This window comes from Vidua macroura, chromosome 10 (assembly GCF_024509145.1).
Source record: "Vidua macroura isolate BioBank_ID:100142 chromosome 10, ASM2450914v1, whole genome shotgun sequence".
Taxonomy (NCBI): Eukaryota; Metazoa; Chordata; class Aves; order Passeriformes; family Viduidae; genus Vidua; species Vidua macroura.
Genome location: NC_071580.1, coordinates 20,277,477 through 20,292,970, shown reverse-complemented (window position 1 = coordinate 20,292,970; position 15,494 = coordinate 20,277,477). Strand labels below are relative to the sequence as shown.

General features: G+C 46.0%; 1 protein-coding gene across 10 annotated transcripts in view; it reads right to left on the bottom strand.

Moving 5' to 3' along the window:
* Positions 1 to 15,494, bottom strand: part of MAP3K13 (mitogen-activated protein kinase kinase kinase 13) — a 69,926-nt gene that overhangs the window by 13,519 nt on the left and 40,913 nt on the right. For 9 of the 10 annotated variants that reach the window (XM_053985947.1, XM_053985950.1, XM_053985944.1 and 6 more), the window contains 4 exons: positions 8,679 to 9,253; positions 2,247 to 2,430; positions 1,885 to 2,076; positions 900 to 1,058 (listed from right to left, as the gene is read on the bottom strand). In XM_053985947.1, coding sequence (XP_053841922.1) covers positions 900 to 1,058; positions 1,885 to 2,076; positions 2,247 to 2,430; positions 8,679 to 9,180 — 1,037 coding nt within the window. In that variant the 5' untranslated portion in view covers positions 9,181 to 9,253. Of the gene's footprint in view, positions 1 to 899; positions 1,059 to 1,884; positions 2,077 to 2,246; positions 2,431 to 8,678; positions 9,254 to 15,314; positions 15,458 to 15,494 lie in introns of all 10 variants that reach the window. The other variant, XM_053985949.1, reaches the window with a different exon arrangement.

The following is a 15,494-nucleotide window of genomic DNA, read 5'->3' as shown; positions in this document are numbered from 1 at the left end:
TAGAACTCCAGCAGCAGCTCGTGATTCCACTGCACCCTGGACCACCCATGGCTTTGTCCAGCAGCTCCCTGCCTTGCCAGGGAAGGGACAGCATCTGAAGCTGAAAAACCACAGGAAGCAAAATCCCTCCTGGCTGTAAAGCAGGGAGAAGGGCATTTGTCCTGGCTGCTGACATTTAATATGCAGAAATAATGAGGCAGAAACAGAGCTGCAGTTCCCTTGAGGGCTCTGAAACCTGTGGAGAGGCTTCCCAAAGGAACTCCAAGGCCGAGCCCTCTCAAGCATTTTTAATAGCGCAGAGACTGAAGAATTCCTTGTGTTCCTTTGGACAGAGCATGGTCCACATCGATGGAAACAGGTTCCAAAACTCTTACAGCCTATCCTGGTTTCTCCCCTCTTGGATCCAGGATTGGATTCACTGGACTGTAATCCTGTAGTTCCTCATACAACAACCAGCCTGGTGTGCAGGAAGCACAAGGAGTGAGGAGCAGAGCAGGGGCCTCCCCACAGCTCCAGTGTGGCCCTGAAGAGGGCCAGAAGCGAAGGAAAAACCACCCTGGCTGTGGAGGCTGCTGAGGGGGCCCTGAGCACAGCACTGGGAGAAAGCTCTGGGCTGGCTGACAACACAGGGAAGAATTTCTGCATTTGCTTCCTGCAAGACACAGACTGCACTGAGCCTAAGCTGGAACCTGCAGGTCAGCAGCCAGCCAGCACACCTGTGTCGTTTCCCTTTCCATCAGAGCCCACCAAAGCTCAGGGCACCAGGCAGAAGGAGAAAGGAGCAGCCCACCACAGAGCAAACCATGCTCAGGCACAAGATTAGGAAAGGACATGGAAAGTGCTGGGAAACCAAGGGACTGAACAGAAGGTGAAGGTACTTGACCATGAACACAGCTCACCAGATGTCCACCTTCTCGGAGACGGGCTCGTTCCGTATCACCTCCGGGGCCATCCACGCCACTGTCCCCGCAAAGGACATTTTGGTACTTTTATCGCTGAGCTCTTTAGATGTACCAAAATCTGAAATCTTTACTGCATCTGTGTGTGTAACCAAAACACTGGAGAAAGGGAAAAACAAGCAGTCATCACTATTTTGTGATTTTTCTTGCACCACAACAGCCACTGAAGTAAATCCCTTATTAATCAATAGAACCTGTCAATGAGGCCACAATGCTCGCAAATGCAGTACAAAAGAGAAGATTTTGTATTTTCCCCAATAAAAGCTCTCTTTTGGGTGGTTGTGTTTTGTGCCTTAAATGCATTTCTTAATGGTACGAGTCAAAAATCAATCTCAATAAAACTGCAAATTAACAAGTAACTGAGGATCCAGAGGCAAAGCTGTACCTTAAACTGTGCTGTAAATCATCTAAAAGCATTATCTTAATGCACTATCACAGACTAAAGAAGTAATAAACATCCAGGGAATAAAAATAAAAAGAAGCCAGAACGTTTTAGTCAGAAAGCAACAGAGAAATAAGGAAGACACATTCCTGAAAACCAGGGAAATAGTACGAAAATAAGAAGGAAAAATAAAAAGGCAGAAGGCAACAGAATATCCCACTTTCCAGAAAGACCAGATATCGTCAGATCATTTAATGTTTCCTGACAGCTATTTATCATGGAAGATACCAGTAAAATTTCCACTATTGTTAAGTGCCAACAAATTGCAATAGTTTCACTCTGATTAGTTTGGGGAAAAAACAGTAGAGCTGTTTGTCCAAACTTTAAACTATTTCTCAAGAAAAGGAAAAAATAGCCCAAACTGAGGATGTTTAAGCATCTGAGACTCACTTTAATGACCTGAAGAACCACAACTGGAAGATGTTTAACTTTGGTGACCCTGAGGAACCCAAACTAAGGGATGTTTAAGCAGCTGAGACTCACTTTGGTGACTTGAGGTCTCGATGGATGATTTTGTGGAGGTGCAGGTAGTTCATGCCACTGGCAATCCCCGTGGACCAGTCCACCAGCAGCCGTGGGGTGACCTTCCTGCCAGCCCGCAGGACCTCGTAGAGCTGCCCGTGGGCACAGTATTCCATGATGATGCAGTAGCACGGGGCCTGGGTGCAAACTCCCCTGTCAAAGAGAACACACAGTGAGAAGCAGCAGACAGACAACTGGACAGCAAGGGTGACCACCACTTTGTCCTAGACACAGCTTAGCTCCTGGATTGTAAAAACCTTCCCAGAGAACTTGAGCGAACGGCTCTTGCCTGGACAAAGCTCCTGACAAGGGTCACAACCTACTTGAAGGCGATAATGTTGGGATGCTTGAGCTTCCGCAGGTGCTTGATGTCCGTCTCGTTCTGATCCCTCACTTTCTTGATGGCCACCTCCTCCGCCCGGAACTTCCCCAGGAAGACAGCGCCCTGCGCGCCGCTGCCCAGCCACTGCAGCTCCGAGATCTCCTCGAACGGCACCTCCCACGTGTCTGGGCACAGGGGAAAAAGCGGGATAACAGAAAAGGTCAAGACCATGAAAACTGTCAGAGCACACCAGGGCAGCACCTGCCACCTGCTGCACCACAGGCTGGGCTCTTCTGGAGGAAGCAGGTGACATCTTCTGGCACAGCTGAGGCACACGCCACATGTGCTCAGCCCCAACAACCCTTTCAGCCATCCCAGCCACCTCCAGCCTGCTCATTCCCATCCTTCTGGCTGCTTTTTTACCACTCTGCTAACCACTTGTGTGAGCCACTCCAGCTTGGCAGGCAGCAACTGACCACACCAGGGAGCCTGGAATGGCAATTCTGGGAGGAAATCCTCTACCCCAACACTGAACAAAAATGAGTGACTCCATTGAAAAGCAGAGCTCAGAAAAAACATTTAACATTCACAAGTGATATAAAAATATTGAGGGTCTTTTCACTCACTGAAATAAACAAAAATAGGAAATAAAAGTCAGAGGTCACAGGCTGTAAAACACAGAGCAGCAACCACCAAGATAGCCAACACAAAGCACATCAGCCACCAGCAGCAAGCACAGAAATAGGTCCTTCCCACACCAACATCGTGTATATCAATGTCAAACAGGCAACCTTAAGCAATTCCTCCTCTTCGGTACCCACACACATTTGTAGGGATAATGCTGGAGAGGTCCAGTGACACTGTATAAACTTCAAGAGAGCTGCACCCATCAGAACAGAAAGCCCTGTTCCCTGTCAGTCACCTTGAAATTACCTTAAATCTCACAAACAGCAGAATAAAAGGCAGGCAACTGTTTATTTACTGTAATTCAATAAAGATCTACATTTGGAGAATAAATTATTTAGCAGCAAACCCAACAAGTAACCCACTGATTTCTGAAATAAAAGGAAGTCACACCTGTACAGATCCCTGTTTCAGATGACTACAAAGGTGCATCCTTGTCTCATCCAGACTCCTAGCCTTTGGGATGTTCCCAGGGCTGCAGCAGGGACTATGACAAAGTGTCCATTCTAGATACTGTTATCACTGAAGGAGAACTTGTTGTATCCTAATTGTGGGCTGATGCCAGTTCAAGGCTTTCCCTGGGATCATTCCTGTGACAGGCGGGCAGAGGCTGCTGTCTCCTGTTGAGAGAGCGCTCCCCAGGCACAGCCATGGAAAAGCAGCTCTCCCTCAGAGCCAGACCCCAGCACTCCTCCTGCTCACTGAACTGAAAACAAAAACATTGCTCATCCACAGCAGAAATTCCCTCCCCCTTGGCAGGGCAAAGTTCAACCCCCAGCACATGTTCCTTCCCAGACACAAGGCTATTTTCCATACTCATGGATCCACTCACAGCTCTGAACATAAACTGGCATTTAAATCTTTGGACATTTAAACACTAAAAGATTTTAAATAAATTAATTAATTAGATAATTAATAAAATTCACTCATTCATTCATAATTAAATCAAGAAGATCTGTATTTCTATTTAATTCACAAATGCATCACTTCTGAAAGGAGGTGGCAAATAGAGGTGATTCTTGTGCATGTTGATGAACAGTATTTTTATATGGGCCACATCAAAACTATTCTGTTGTACTGAAATAGCTGTTTCTTTCATAGAATTATGGAATGGACTGGGGGGGAAGGGATCTAAAACCCCATCCAGTCCCACCACCTGTCATGGGCAGGGAGATGTTCCACTGTCCCAGGTTGTTCCAGGCCCTGTCCAACCTGGCCTTGGACACTCTCAGGGATCCAGGGGCAGCCACAGCTGCTCTGGGCACCCTGTGCCAGGGCCTCACCACCCTCACAGAAAAGAATTTCTCCCGAGTATTCTTCCCATTGTCCAAAGTCTCTTTCCATCCTTACCTGTGGGAAGTCTGTTTTTCCTGTACAGAATACAACACTGACATTCATTTCCATGAAGCATTTACAGTTTGTGAGCACTAATGGATAACTGTACCACCTTGGAACCCTAGTTTGCTCTTAATATTGCCTATCAGGTAATATTACCTTCCTCTAATATTCCCTCTGCAATGGCAAAGGCTGAGAGAGGCTGTAAACAAAGTAAGCAAAAGTTCATGTGGTTCTTTCTGCAAAGTCATCTCGTGTTTATTTCAGAACACAGATGCTCTCCCATATCCCATCTGAATCCTGATTGTCAGGGGCACAATTCAGGAAAGAATTTCAGTGTAGTGACAGTGACATATCCCACATCTTGGGGAATATCAAGAAGAACAAAGAGCCAAATCACAGGTAACATCCAGCAGTAGTCAGACTCTTCTGGGCCTTAAGAAACCAGTGGGATACTTCCCCTAAATAAATTAAAGTGTAATAGCAGCAGGAATTGCGCAAGAACTTGTGTTTCTGAGGTGATTAAGAACCATTTGAGTAGAATGATGAGAATCTATTTCCCATGGGGAAGAAATGCAGGAGCAGCCTAAGCCATTGAACCAATCTATTTGGAGGAAGCTTTTCCCAGCACTGGCTGCTCTCCAGCACTGGCACTGTGACAAGAAGCATCTCTGGTTTACACAGACCCCCTCAACACAAGCACCCTCTGACAGGCACCTTGCTCTCCAGGTAGACACAAAAACCCTCACAATGATGGTAAACACATAACTCGTGAAAGGGAAGGTGAAAGCAGCTCCTGGAGACAGCTGCTTAATCCAAAGGAAATGGCTGGGAGGTCTAATGAGTCTCTAGGAAACACAAACAAGTCTTGCTTTAAAGTGTTGGAGTCCCCACAATCCCAATTAAATAACTGGTAGATGCAAATTAAAGAACTGAGTGTGTGTCCCTGAAACACTCACCAACAGCCTTTAGAAATCAGGGTAAACAACTGGAAAAACATAGGAGGGAGGGATTTTATGGGTCAAACCCCAAGTACTTAAATCTCAGATAATCAGCTGGCACTGAACAATAGAAAAGCAAACATTCCCCCCAAGAATGACTGACTCCTCACCAAGCACTGATTGGCATTACTTGGTCAACCAGCACAGAGCCTGTGGCAGCTCCCAGCTGACCAACTCTCTGCCCAGCCTGTGTCCTGCAGGGAAGAACAGGCACACCCCTCTTGTTGACCATTTTGGTGTCAGGAAGGACACTCAAGCAGTAATTCAACAAGAAAATAATACAGAATCATGTAAAAGCTGTCCTTATCTCTTCCCTCTTTCACTAAGTCACAAGCCAAAGCTTCACAGGCAATATGGGCTCAAGGACATGAAATCTATTTGTCTTTTACTACTTGCAACCACAACACCACCACCATGTCCCAAAGAATGGGCCTGCAGGACAGCCAAAGCAGGTGGGCAGGGACACCAGGGAGCACCAAAAGGTACCATGAAGCACATGTAGACAACATAAAATGGTTTGGCTTGGAAGAGATCTTAAAGTCCATTCCCTTCCACCCCTACCACAGGCAGGACACCTTCCACTAGCCCAGGATTGCTCCAAGCCCCATCCAGTCTGGCCTTGGACACTTCCAGGGATCCAGGGGCAGACACAGCTTCTCTGGGAAGCTGTCCCAGGGCCTCATCACCCTCATAGGGAAGGACTTCTTCCTAATCTAATCTTAATCTCTCTTCTATTTGTTTAAAACCATTCCCCTCTGCCTTATCACTACTTCCCCAAGTCATTCCACTTCCATTCCACTACTTTCAAAAAGTCATTCCCCCTTTTTTTTATAAGCCCTCTTTAAGTTCTGGAAGGTCACACAGCTGCAGATCCAAACTGGACTCCTATCCCTGTTGTTGATTCAGCCCAACACAAAGGATTACTCCTGGATGAGGCTTTAAGTAGTTGTCTCATAAAGAAGAGGAAAAAAAAATTATCTGCACAGATCCATGGCAGCAGCCCAAAGCTGTAAAGCAGCTCCCAGGGAAATGAAAAGCCACCACAATCCTCTCCCTGCTGCTGAAAGAGCCCCAGACATTTCCTCAGCCACACAGCACTTGCACAAACAGAATCCATGCATCCTCTGTGCTCTTGCTAAAAGACAGAAAAATAAAAATAATCACATACATCAGTTACTGAACTGCTGGCTTGTATGTAGCTGATGAAATGCACACAAAGATGATTTTCTGGTGACAAAAAGCAAGAATGAGATCATCTGGAAAAGAGAACATGAATATTCTCACAAAAGTCCTCAAGTTTCAGCACAGAAGCAGTTTGAAAAGGTTTATCCTTGGGTAACAGAAGTGTGGTACTGCCATCAGGGTAACAGATGTCATCAAAACAAGACAACTGAGCTCCAGAAGAAAAAAACATTTATTTAAAAAAAATCTTCTTTTCATTCCCCTTTCTAACAGTGAAGACACTGAAAACGCAGCTCAACCACACAGGCTACATATAGCTGATCCCAATTAATCCTCAGCCTTACCACATCTGTAGCCAGTTCAAATCTGCCCTTTTAGAAGGGCCTGATGCCAGCAGCAAACAGCAGAGTGCCCCTGGATGTGTGGCTCTGAACGTGCTCCCAACACAGAGAACAGCAAGACACCCTGTGCACAGGAACGAGCTCTGTGTGCACCCTCCAGCCCCAGCACTGCTCTCAGCTGCTCCTTTTCATTTGTTAGTGCTTCAATCTTTTAGTTTGGTGACTTCCATACAAAAGCGAGTGTCCCCTGTGGGTCACCAGAGCACAGATTGCACTGTGGCCTCCAGTGCATCTGCTGGCCCAGTTCTATGGGAAATGGGATCTCTCTGTCTCACAGGCAGCTCTCCCAAAGCCACCTCTCCGAGGTGACAGGGACACACCAGCACGAGATGGCTCAGAGACAGCAGCGGGGACAGGTGTGGGACACTGGGAGCGGCCACTGCCACTCTGCACCTGTGGCCTTTCCTCAGAAATTTTTAGCCTCACTTACAAACACTGAGCATCCAACCCAAAGCACTGTCACACAGACACTGCCCAATGCCTGCTCTGAATGTCATCCAACTGCTCAGAACCTACTTTTCCTTCCCAATGGAGACCCCCCACCCAGACAGTCCTTCCAAAACTGTTCACCCTTTGTGCAGTCACCCCAGCATCCTTAATTCCCCAGGGAACTTTCTGCCACTGTTTTTATTTATAGTCTGAACCACATGTGACACACTGAATTTACAACATGCAAACAAAACAGAACCAACTGTGCCAGAGAATTTCAAAGCAAGCAAACCCTTGCACAGAGAGCTGCTGCTCAGGAGGCACCTGGAATGTAGAGATGCATTTCCTGCTTGCTTATAAACTGGCAACAACTGACTCTAGGAAGTTGATTTCAAGGCAAATTCATCCAACATGTTATTTAACAGCTCTGTTCCCTCATATTAGGAGCTGTTCCCCATCCCTCTGGGGTTTAGATTTGAACCACTCAGATAGGTTTCTGACCTTATATCTTATAATTTGTCAGTGCCAAAAAGCCATTTGATTACTACTGAGTGATGCTCAAAGGGGACTTTACCCCATGGTACTGCAGTGGCCAGGCTGTTCCCATTTTCCGTAAGCCTCAACCATTTCAGCTCCTTAATTCTAATGACAGCTTGTTCTTTTCCCATCTGCCACCTCCCTCCCCCTGTGCTAGGGGAGAAATCAGACACCAACAGCAGAGCATATTCTGCTCTTTGGTTCTCAGTATCCCCTAAAATATATATAGAGATAGATATATAGATATATATGCAGTCAACTGGGACATCACTTATTCCCAAGCTACAGATTTTATATGTATTTATACTCACATACACTTACACATTTACGCTTACACATTCAAATGGAAAAGGTATAAATATTGAAGAACATATTTCTGGAAAGACAAGTACTAAATGATGTTTTAAAGAGGAAAATTACTCCTGAATAAAAAGACATAAAAGTCTTTTAAAAAGAGAAGCAATACTCCTGCTATTTGGTGGTCAACTGGGGTCAGCTTTCACCTGGAGGTTCTGAAGTGGAAGTGCCTATGTCAGTGTTTTCCATCTGGCATAAAAAACCTCCAGAAATTTACACAGGGACTGTACCAAGTACTTCAACACAATTCCTTCTGATCCCCACGCTCGGCTCAGATTCAGGCCTCGTCACAATGGTCCAAGCCATGCGGCTGAACAGGCAGTTTTGACTCCCTCACGAGCTGCCTTTGCCACACGTGACGGCTGTTGGCTCCATAGCGCAGGATTTATCCCTGGAAACCCGTGACAGGGCCGGACAAGACAAAACCGGCCACGTGGAGAGCTGGGGAAGAGCCCCGGCTTACTTGCCTCACCTCGCCCCAGAGCAGTGCAGGTGGTTCCCTCTCACCTTGCTGCTGCAGTTTGTAGTCCGTGGAGTAGGCCTTGCCTATGATGTTCCACACGGGCCGCAGGCACCCGAAGAGCCCCTCGAGGAAGCCGCCGCTGCCGCTGCCCGTCCGGTTGAACTGGACCTTCACATCGTCGGCGGCACCGTTGGTGTCGCCGTCCCCGGGGCTGCGGGTGCCCTGCGGGAGCCCCGGCTCGGGCTCGTCCTGCTCCCGCAGCTGCAGCACGCTGTTCTCGAAGTGGTCGCGGGCGTCCTCGCTGATGCTGGTCAGCACGGCCGCCGTGCCCGGGCTGCTCACGCCCTCCAGCAGCTCGGCCGGCAGCGAGCCCCGCTCCCGCACGTCCTCCAGCAGCTCAGGGGACGGCTGGCTCCCGGCAGCGGGGTGCTCGTCGGGGAACCTCCCCAAGTCTTTGTCCTCACAGAACGCTTTGCCGATGGAGTTGGGAGAGGAAGACAGGCTCAGGCGCTCCTGAGTGCTGGCCATGATGCCGTGAGTGTGCATCAAGGAGACGGCCCGAGGGGGTGCTCAGAGCATTTGTAGGACACAACTCACATGTGACACGTGGGCCCAGTACCTGAAACAAGAGGAAAAAGAACAACTTTCAATTTTTTATTGAAGTATTTTCACGACATGCAGTTTCACTGAGGTGAGCTGATAATTAACTAGACTTTCCAGACAGCCGCTGATACTTGGTAAATAATTACTGCCCTGAAAGAAACAAATAAATGGTTCCAACAGAAACTCCACTCAGGCAATACTCTCGGTAACATACTGCAGGAATTGCCCAGGAAACAAACACCACAATTTTAAACAAGGGCCTAAAGGTCAAAATCGTGAAAGATTCTTTGCAGAGTTCCCATAGCATTATCAGACTGAAGCTGGCCCCAGCTCAGCTGTGGTTTGAGTCCCACCACTGCTCCTGGGCCTGGCACAGCCCGCAAGCTCAGGGTCCCTCTGCAAACCCTTGAGACAAGGTGTTAGAGAAACAAAGCCTGGTGATACAGGTACCTTGACTCCACCAAGGGATGGCTTGTGGCTGCTTCCTCAGAGCCCCACCTAAGCTATTACCATTCTGGACCTTTGATTGGGACCCTAACCCATGTCCACTGTGGCAAAATATGTTCAATGCTCTATCCACATCCATGCCACCCTCATAAGCAATTAAACTCAGAGTTTCCCAGAACAGCACACCTTCCTTGCTCATCTCCCACCACTGCTCTCCACTTCTCCCCTGCATGAGCTTCTGGAAGGGTGCACATAAAACAAGAGCTGGGATCCCTTTTAAGAAGTGCCCTTATCTCTTGCTCCATGCTCCACTGAGAGGTCTTTTTTCCACACCCCATGGTGGTGCCACCTTCCCACAGAGCCAGGTTGATGGCTGGGAGTCACGCTGCCAGAGCTGCCCACTGCAAAAAACAGTTTTGCGATAGTCCCTTCTCAAACAAGAGGCTCTAACACTGGGCCACAAGTAATTAAGTGAATTCAGCCTGCAACATGGAACAAAGTCCAGTTTTAAATTCCATAAGAAGCTGAGAGTGGGGTAAAAAAAATGGCCTTAACAGAAAGTACTTTGTTAAAAATAAGATCAGTTATAGTGGGTGCAAATTTCCAGGCTCTGCAAACAGCCATTGGAAGGGAGAAAGAGGTGGCCAGGTAGGGCACAGCCAATGGCAAGGGAACAGCTCAGTGCCATAACTCCTCAGGATGAGGTCACTGCAGAAAGGAGAGATAAGCCCTTCAGCCCACAGGATGAAAAGCCCTGGGCTTCAGCCCCACTCCAGCAGCAAACAGGAACAGCCAGGAACCTGGATTACCTTCCTGCCTGATCACATGGGGCTGCATAAAAGCTTTGTTTAGGCTATAAATTTTCTTCTTTAAAAGAAAGCAAAATAGCAAGTGAGGCAAAGGTTGCAGCACAGTCCAAAGCAGTAGAGGAGCTGAATCAGACCCATATGGGAAGCTATCTGGACCTGCTGGTAATCAGCACTACAATGACCAGTTCAGCAGTGTGGGAAGCTGCAGTGTGACCTCAGAGTACAGTTACTACTAGCAGCAGTTGTTCTATTATTGCAGATTTTGTTATTGATAACAAGATGCTTCAGACCTGGACAGAATTTCAGAAAAACACCAGGCCAGGCCCAACTCAGTGTTCCTGGGCACAGCCCCTGCTCATCACCTAAAGTCAGGGAGTGACAAGTGATTGTTTAAACAAGAGCAAAATGCAACCACTGTTCCTAAAGAGAAAAGTGCTTTTTGTAACACAGAATATTAAGCAATGCAAATAAAATATCAGCCAGGTATCCTGCAAGAAACTCCAATGTAAAGGCTAGAATCTGAGCTAACAGTATCCAAAAATACCTCAAATTTAAGCCTTGGGAAGTGCATTAAGGATTAAATCAGACTTGGAGGATAAAATAACTTTGCTGTTATGTGACTCTCAAGAGTACACTACTACAGTGTAAGGTTTTGCTTTTACATTTTTACAGTTTTCTGCCTCTGGAATGCTTGATTGTGGAGGTTTAACAGGGAATGAACAGCTTTTCACTACACAGCTCAGCCAAGAACAAAGCCCCAGACTCAGGAATATGAGGTCTGTTTTCCCAGATCAAATTGCCTTCTCCAACACTGAGATGTTTCAAATAAAAAAAGCCTTTAGGCACAGTGTCCTGCCACTTTACATACCCCTCTATGTGCTTCATGGGGAGAGAAGGTATATAAATAAAAGTTATGGAATTATTTTCAAACTGCCATGATAGAGCCTTATCTAGGCCCTTACATAAACAGCTTGATTTTCAGAGGTGTAGCAAACTCATTGTTTGGAGAGCATGAAACAACAGCACTTCTTTTAAAACAACTTCCTGTCAAGCCAACTTGAAGCAAAGTGGTGTAGAAACCCTGGGAGGGGGAGAAGGTGGTTTCTGCCACACCACATGAGTGCTGATTTGTTGGGGGAAAATAATTTTTTAAATTCTCTTCTATTGCAGTAAATTCTGCAACGTGCAACCTCTTGCCTTAGCAAAATGTGATTTAATCCAATGAAATTATGCTGGTTTAGATCTCACCATCTCTTCAAACAAGGGAAGAACAGCATTTTCCAAGTACTACTGTCATGCCATCGCTATTCTTTCAGTCATAGTACCAAAAGGCTGAGGTTTTTCATGCTCACCTCTTCCCAATGAAAGAAAAGGCAAAGAAAAACATTTTCTTGAAAGTTTTAGGTTTCATTATATCATTCAGGATGTATTCATAAGGGCATGTAGTGACAGAATAAGGTGGAATGGCCTTCAGCTGAAGGAGAGCAGGTTTAGTTTAGATATTAGGAAGAAATTGTTCCCTGTGAGGGTGGGGAGGCCGTGGCACAGGCAGTGTCCAAGGCCAGGCTGGACAAGGCTTGGAGCAACCTGGGATTGTGGAAAGTGTTCCTGCCCATGGCAGGGAGTGGAACTGGATGATTTTTCAAGTCCCTTCCAACTCAAACCAGCCTGGGATCCCATGTCTGTGATCTGCATGTGCATTGGCTTTTCCAGGGAAAGGCAAGGCCAAGGCTGCGCTATTTCTATCCGGGCCATGCTCCTGCTGCAGCAGCCTCCCAGTCAAAAGCTGGATGCTCCATGTGTGGGAGGACTGTGCATATTTAAGAGATTGAGATTTCACAAAGTGCTGCTGCACACACAGACTTGAAGGCAGACCCTTGGATTTGAACTGTTTTGATGAGTTCATGCACTCTGCACTAACAAATTTCTCTTCTGTCTGGAAGGAGAGTCAACTTCTCATAAATGACTCAGTTTCCATGCAAGTATTTTTTCCAGGCAAAATCCCACCACCCTCAGACAAGAAGAGCATGAAATGTTCCTCTTCTTGGAAGAGTGAGGCTGCACCTCAACATGTCAGACAGCCCAAAATTCAGTTTGAAACTAGAGAAAAGTGAGAGTTTATCTGAATCACCAAGTGGGTGAATCAGCTACCAAGGCACATTCTCACCTTGCCTGATATTGTGCCTGTCCCTGAAAACAGCCATCCAGGAAGTGTCCTCACACTTCCCAGAGCCACCAAAGCGCATGGCTGCCTACACAAGTTCAATATTCATAAGAGTGTTAATACAATGGTCAGGTTTGCAGCTGACTTAAGCCAATGCCTTCAGTAAACCATTACTGAAGTTTCTCCTTTAAAGTTTCTACTTTAAAGACCTATCTAAAAATTGAGTGGCAAATCAGACACAGCATTCCAGACACAGCACACAAACCAAACCAAACAAAAAGTCAGTGTGCTGGAAAGGTGGTGTAAGCACAGAGGCCACCACTCAGTCTTGTGACAGCCCAGGTCTCCAGGAACACTAAGTTTGCTTCCTTGAATGCTATTTCTATCCTAGCCAGTGAAGCATAATCTCTGCTTGCACTTCCAACATGCCACAGGAATAAAAGCAATTGTCTGATCCATGTTTAGGGGCTGAAACAGAGCTGCTGGCAGAAATTATCCAGCTGGTACATGGAACTACCACGGACAGAGGAGATTCCTGCCCAGAACACTACTTACAGCCAAGCCCTGTAGTCTCCTTGCTTTTTCCTGGTACTCAGTGTGATTTCCTCCTGGCTGCAGTGGGCACAACAAGGTAACTACACATTTTCTCACTGATAACACAACTGGAATTTATGGGTGTATCATCTCAACTAGTGGCTTGTGACAAAGCCTTAAAAATGTTCAAAATCTAACAAAACCACAAAAAGTGTGTCTATAAAGCACAGACATCATGCTCTCCTGCCCCTTGTGACTCTCTCTCAGATTCTACAGGGAATTTTTACAACAGATTGATGCGCAGTCCTCTCCCATGGCTGTACAGCTCCAGCACAGGAACGACTGAGAGCTGCTGAATTGGCAAGTCCCAGAGCTTTTGTTGTCACTTCTGACCTTTGGGTTTGAACCGTGTGGTTTTACTACACAGGATTTCACAGACTTTCTTTTCCTGGTCTCCTGATGAAGAAAATGTTACATGAGTGGATGAGATACTCCTCTTCTGCTACACTTTCTACATTACTCAGAATATAGGCTTGTGTTTTGCATGGTTGCTTTGAAAACAAAAAGTAAAAGCAGATTTATTAATAGAGAATGAGCTATATATCACCAAAAGGCAAATTCTGTTTTCAGGAGGGTTCATTTTTTTTTTTTTAAGTTACATTATTACATTTTCATAAGTTACATTATCTGTTTTGTTAGGTTGTAAAAAAAGAAATTACACTATGAAGCTTGCCCATATTAATTTGGTATAACGCAGCCCAGGCTATAGGCAAACCTTTAAGCCAACTGTGGAGTAGCCCAAGGCAAAAACTTGAGTGTTTTTAAGCTATCAATCTCCTTCTCAAGACACACTGCTCCTTCCAGGAAGAACATTTCTTCTCATCTCACACCCACATGAATGCCCAGCCACAACTCAGCCTTATCTTTAAATAATGCAATTACATAGCCAAAACATCATCAATTGCTGATAAAATAAGTGAAAATTCTTCATCTGACCCAGCTGAGATTTTCTGTCACTGCATTAGCTCTGTTTATATTTCTACATATAAACACTTCTCTACAACAAACAGCACATTTACCTGGGAAAGTGAAGTCTAGTCACACTGGCTTCATTGTGCTTTACACTGCTCCTTTCAGGTTGTCAGATAAACACTACAGTACTTCTGTACCTCCTGCAGAATCCTGACTTGAACACATACTTTTACTTCCTCTCTCCAATAAATATTTGGATGCCAACTCAACAAAAGATGACTTTCTTCTGCAGCTACCATAATCCTCACCTGAGTGATGTGGTAGCAACTGCTTAGGGCTCACAACTACCATAATCATCATAAAACATTTAAAAACATTAATAGAATATTAACATAGCCATGGACATTAAGCACATGAGACCACGGACATGTAACTATGTTGTGCTGTGTGTAGTCTGTGTTATCACAACAAAGGCCTGACTTCATGATGATTTAACTTATCTTTTATTCAATATATTCCATCTATCTGAAAGCAGGGACACATCATTTTTGGAAAAGTGATTTTAGTTGTGATATCCTTTTGTCTGTGGCTGTACCAGTGAGAAAGAGAACCCTGTCTAGCTCAGTGGCCTGAACCCTTTTTGACAATGACAAAAATAGCACCATGTACCAGCCAAGAAACACCCATAATGGCTGAATTGTGGCGCTGTGCAGAGCCAGCTGCAGGTTTGCTTGGCACCTTGCATCCCAAGCAAGCCTGGCTGAGGAGAAAGAAGTGGCACCTAGGCTGCAGCAATGGGATGAAGCCACAGAAGCTCAGGAGGTTCATCCATCCCCTTTCCTGCTGCAAAGCCAAGGGAAGGGTGTGCAGGCAGGCAGAGCTCCCCCCAGCAGTGCCACCAGCTGCCCTGCACACAGCTCACTGTGCTGTGTCTGTGCCTCAGCACACAAAATACTGGGCCTGTGCAAATGGGTCAGGGAATTTTTTAACCACAAAGCTTCAGCCAACACTGGGCTGTGGCAGGGAGTATTGTAGCTTAACTCTGTGTTGCAGAAGGTAAAACCAGTTGCTCTTCACTTTGCATGCCTTTAATTCCTTTTTTCTTGGAACAGCCAGTTGTTCACTGCTTCAGTGGCACCTGAACATATTACCTCGTTAATTCCAGCTGTGATTTTAAAAATTGTCCCATCCTTCACTCCAACATTTTTTCTCAAGTCTAACAATTCTCACTTGACCTTCTCACTCTCCATATGAAACTTGCTCTGAGTCTTTGATCACCTCTTTTCCATCCCTCCTGGAACGCAGAATCACAGAACCGTTTGGGTTGGAAA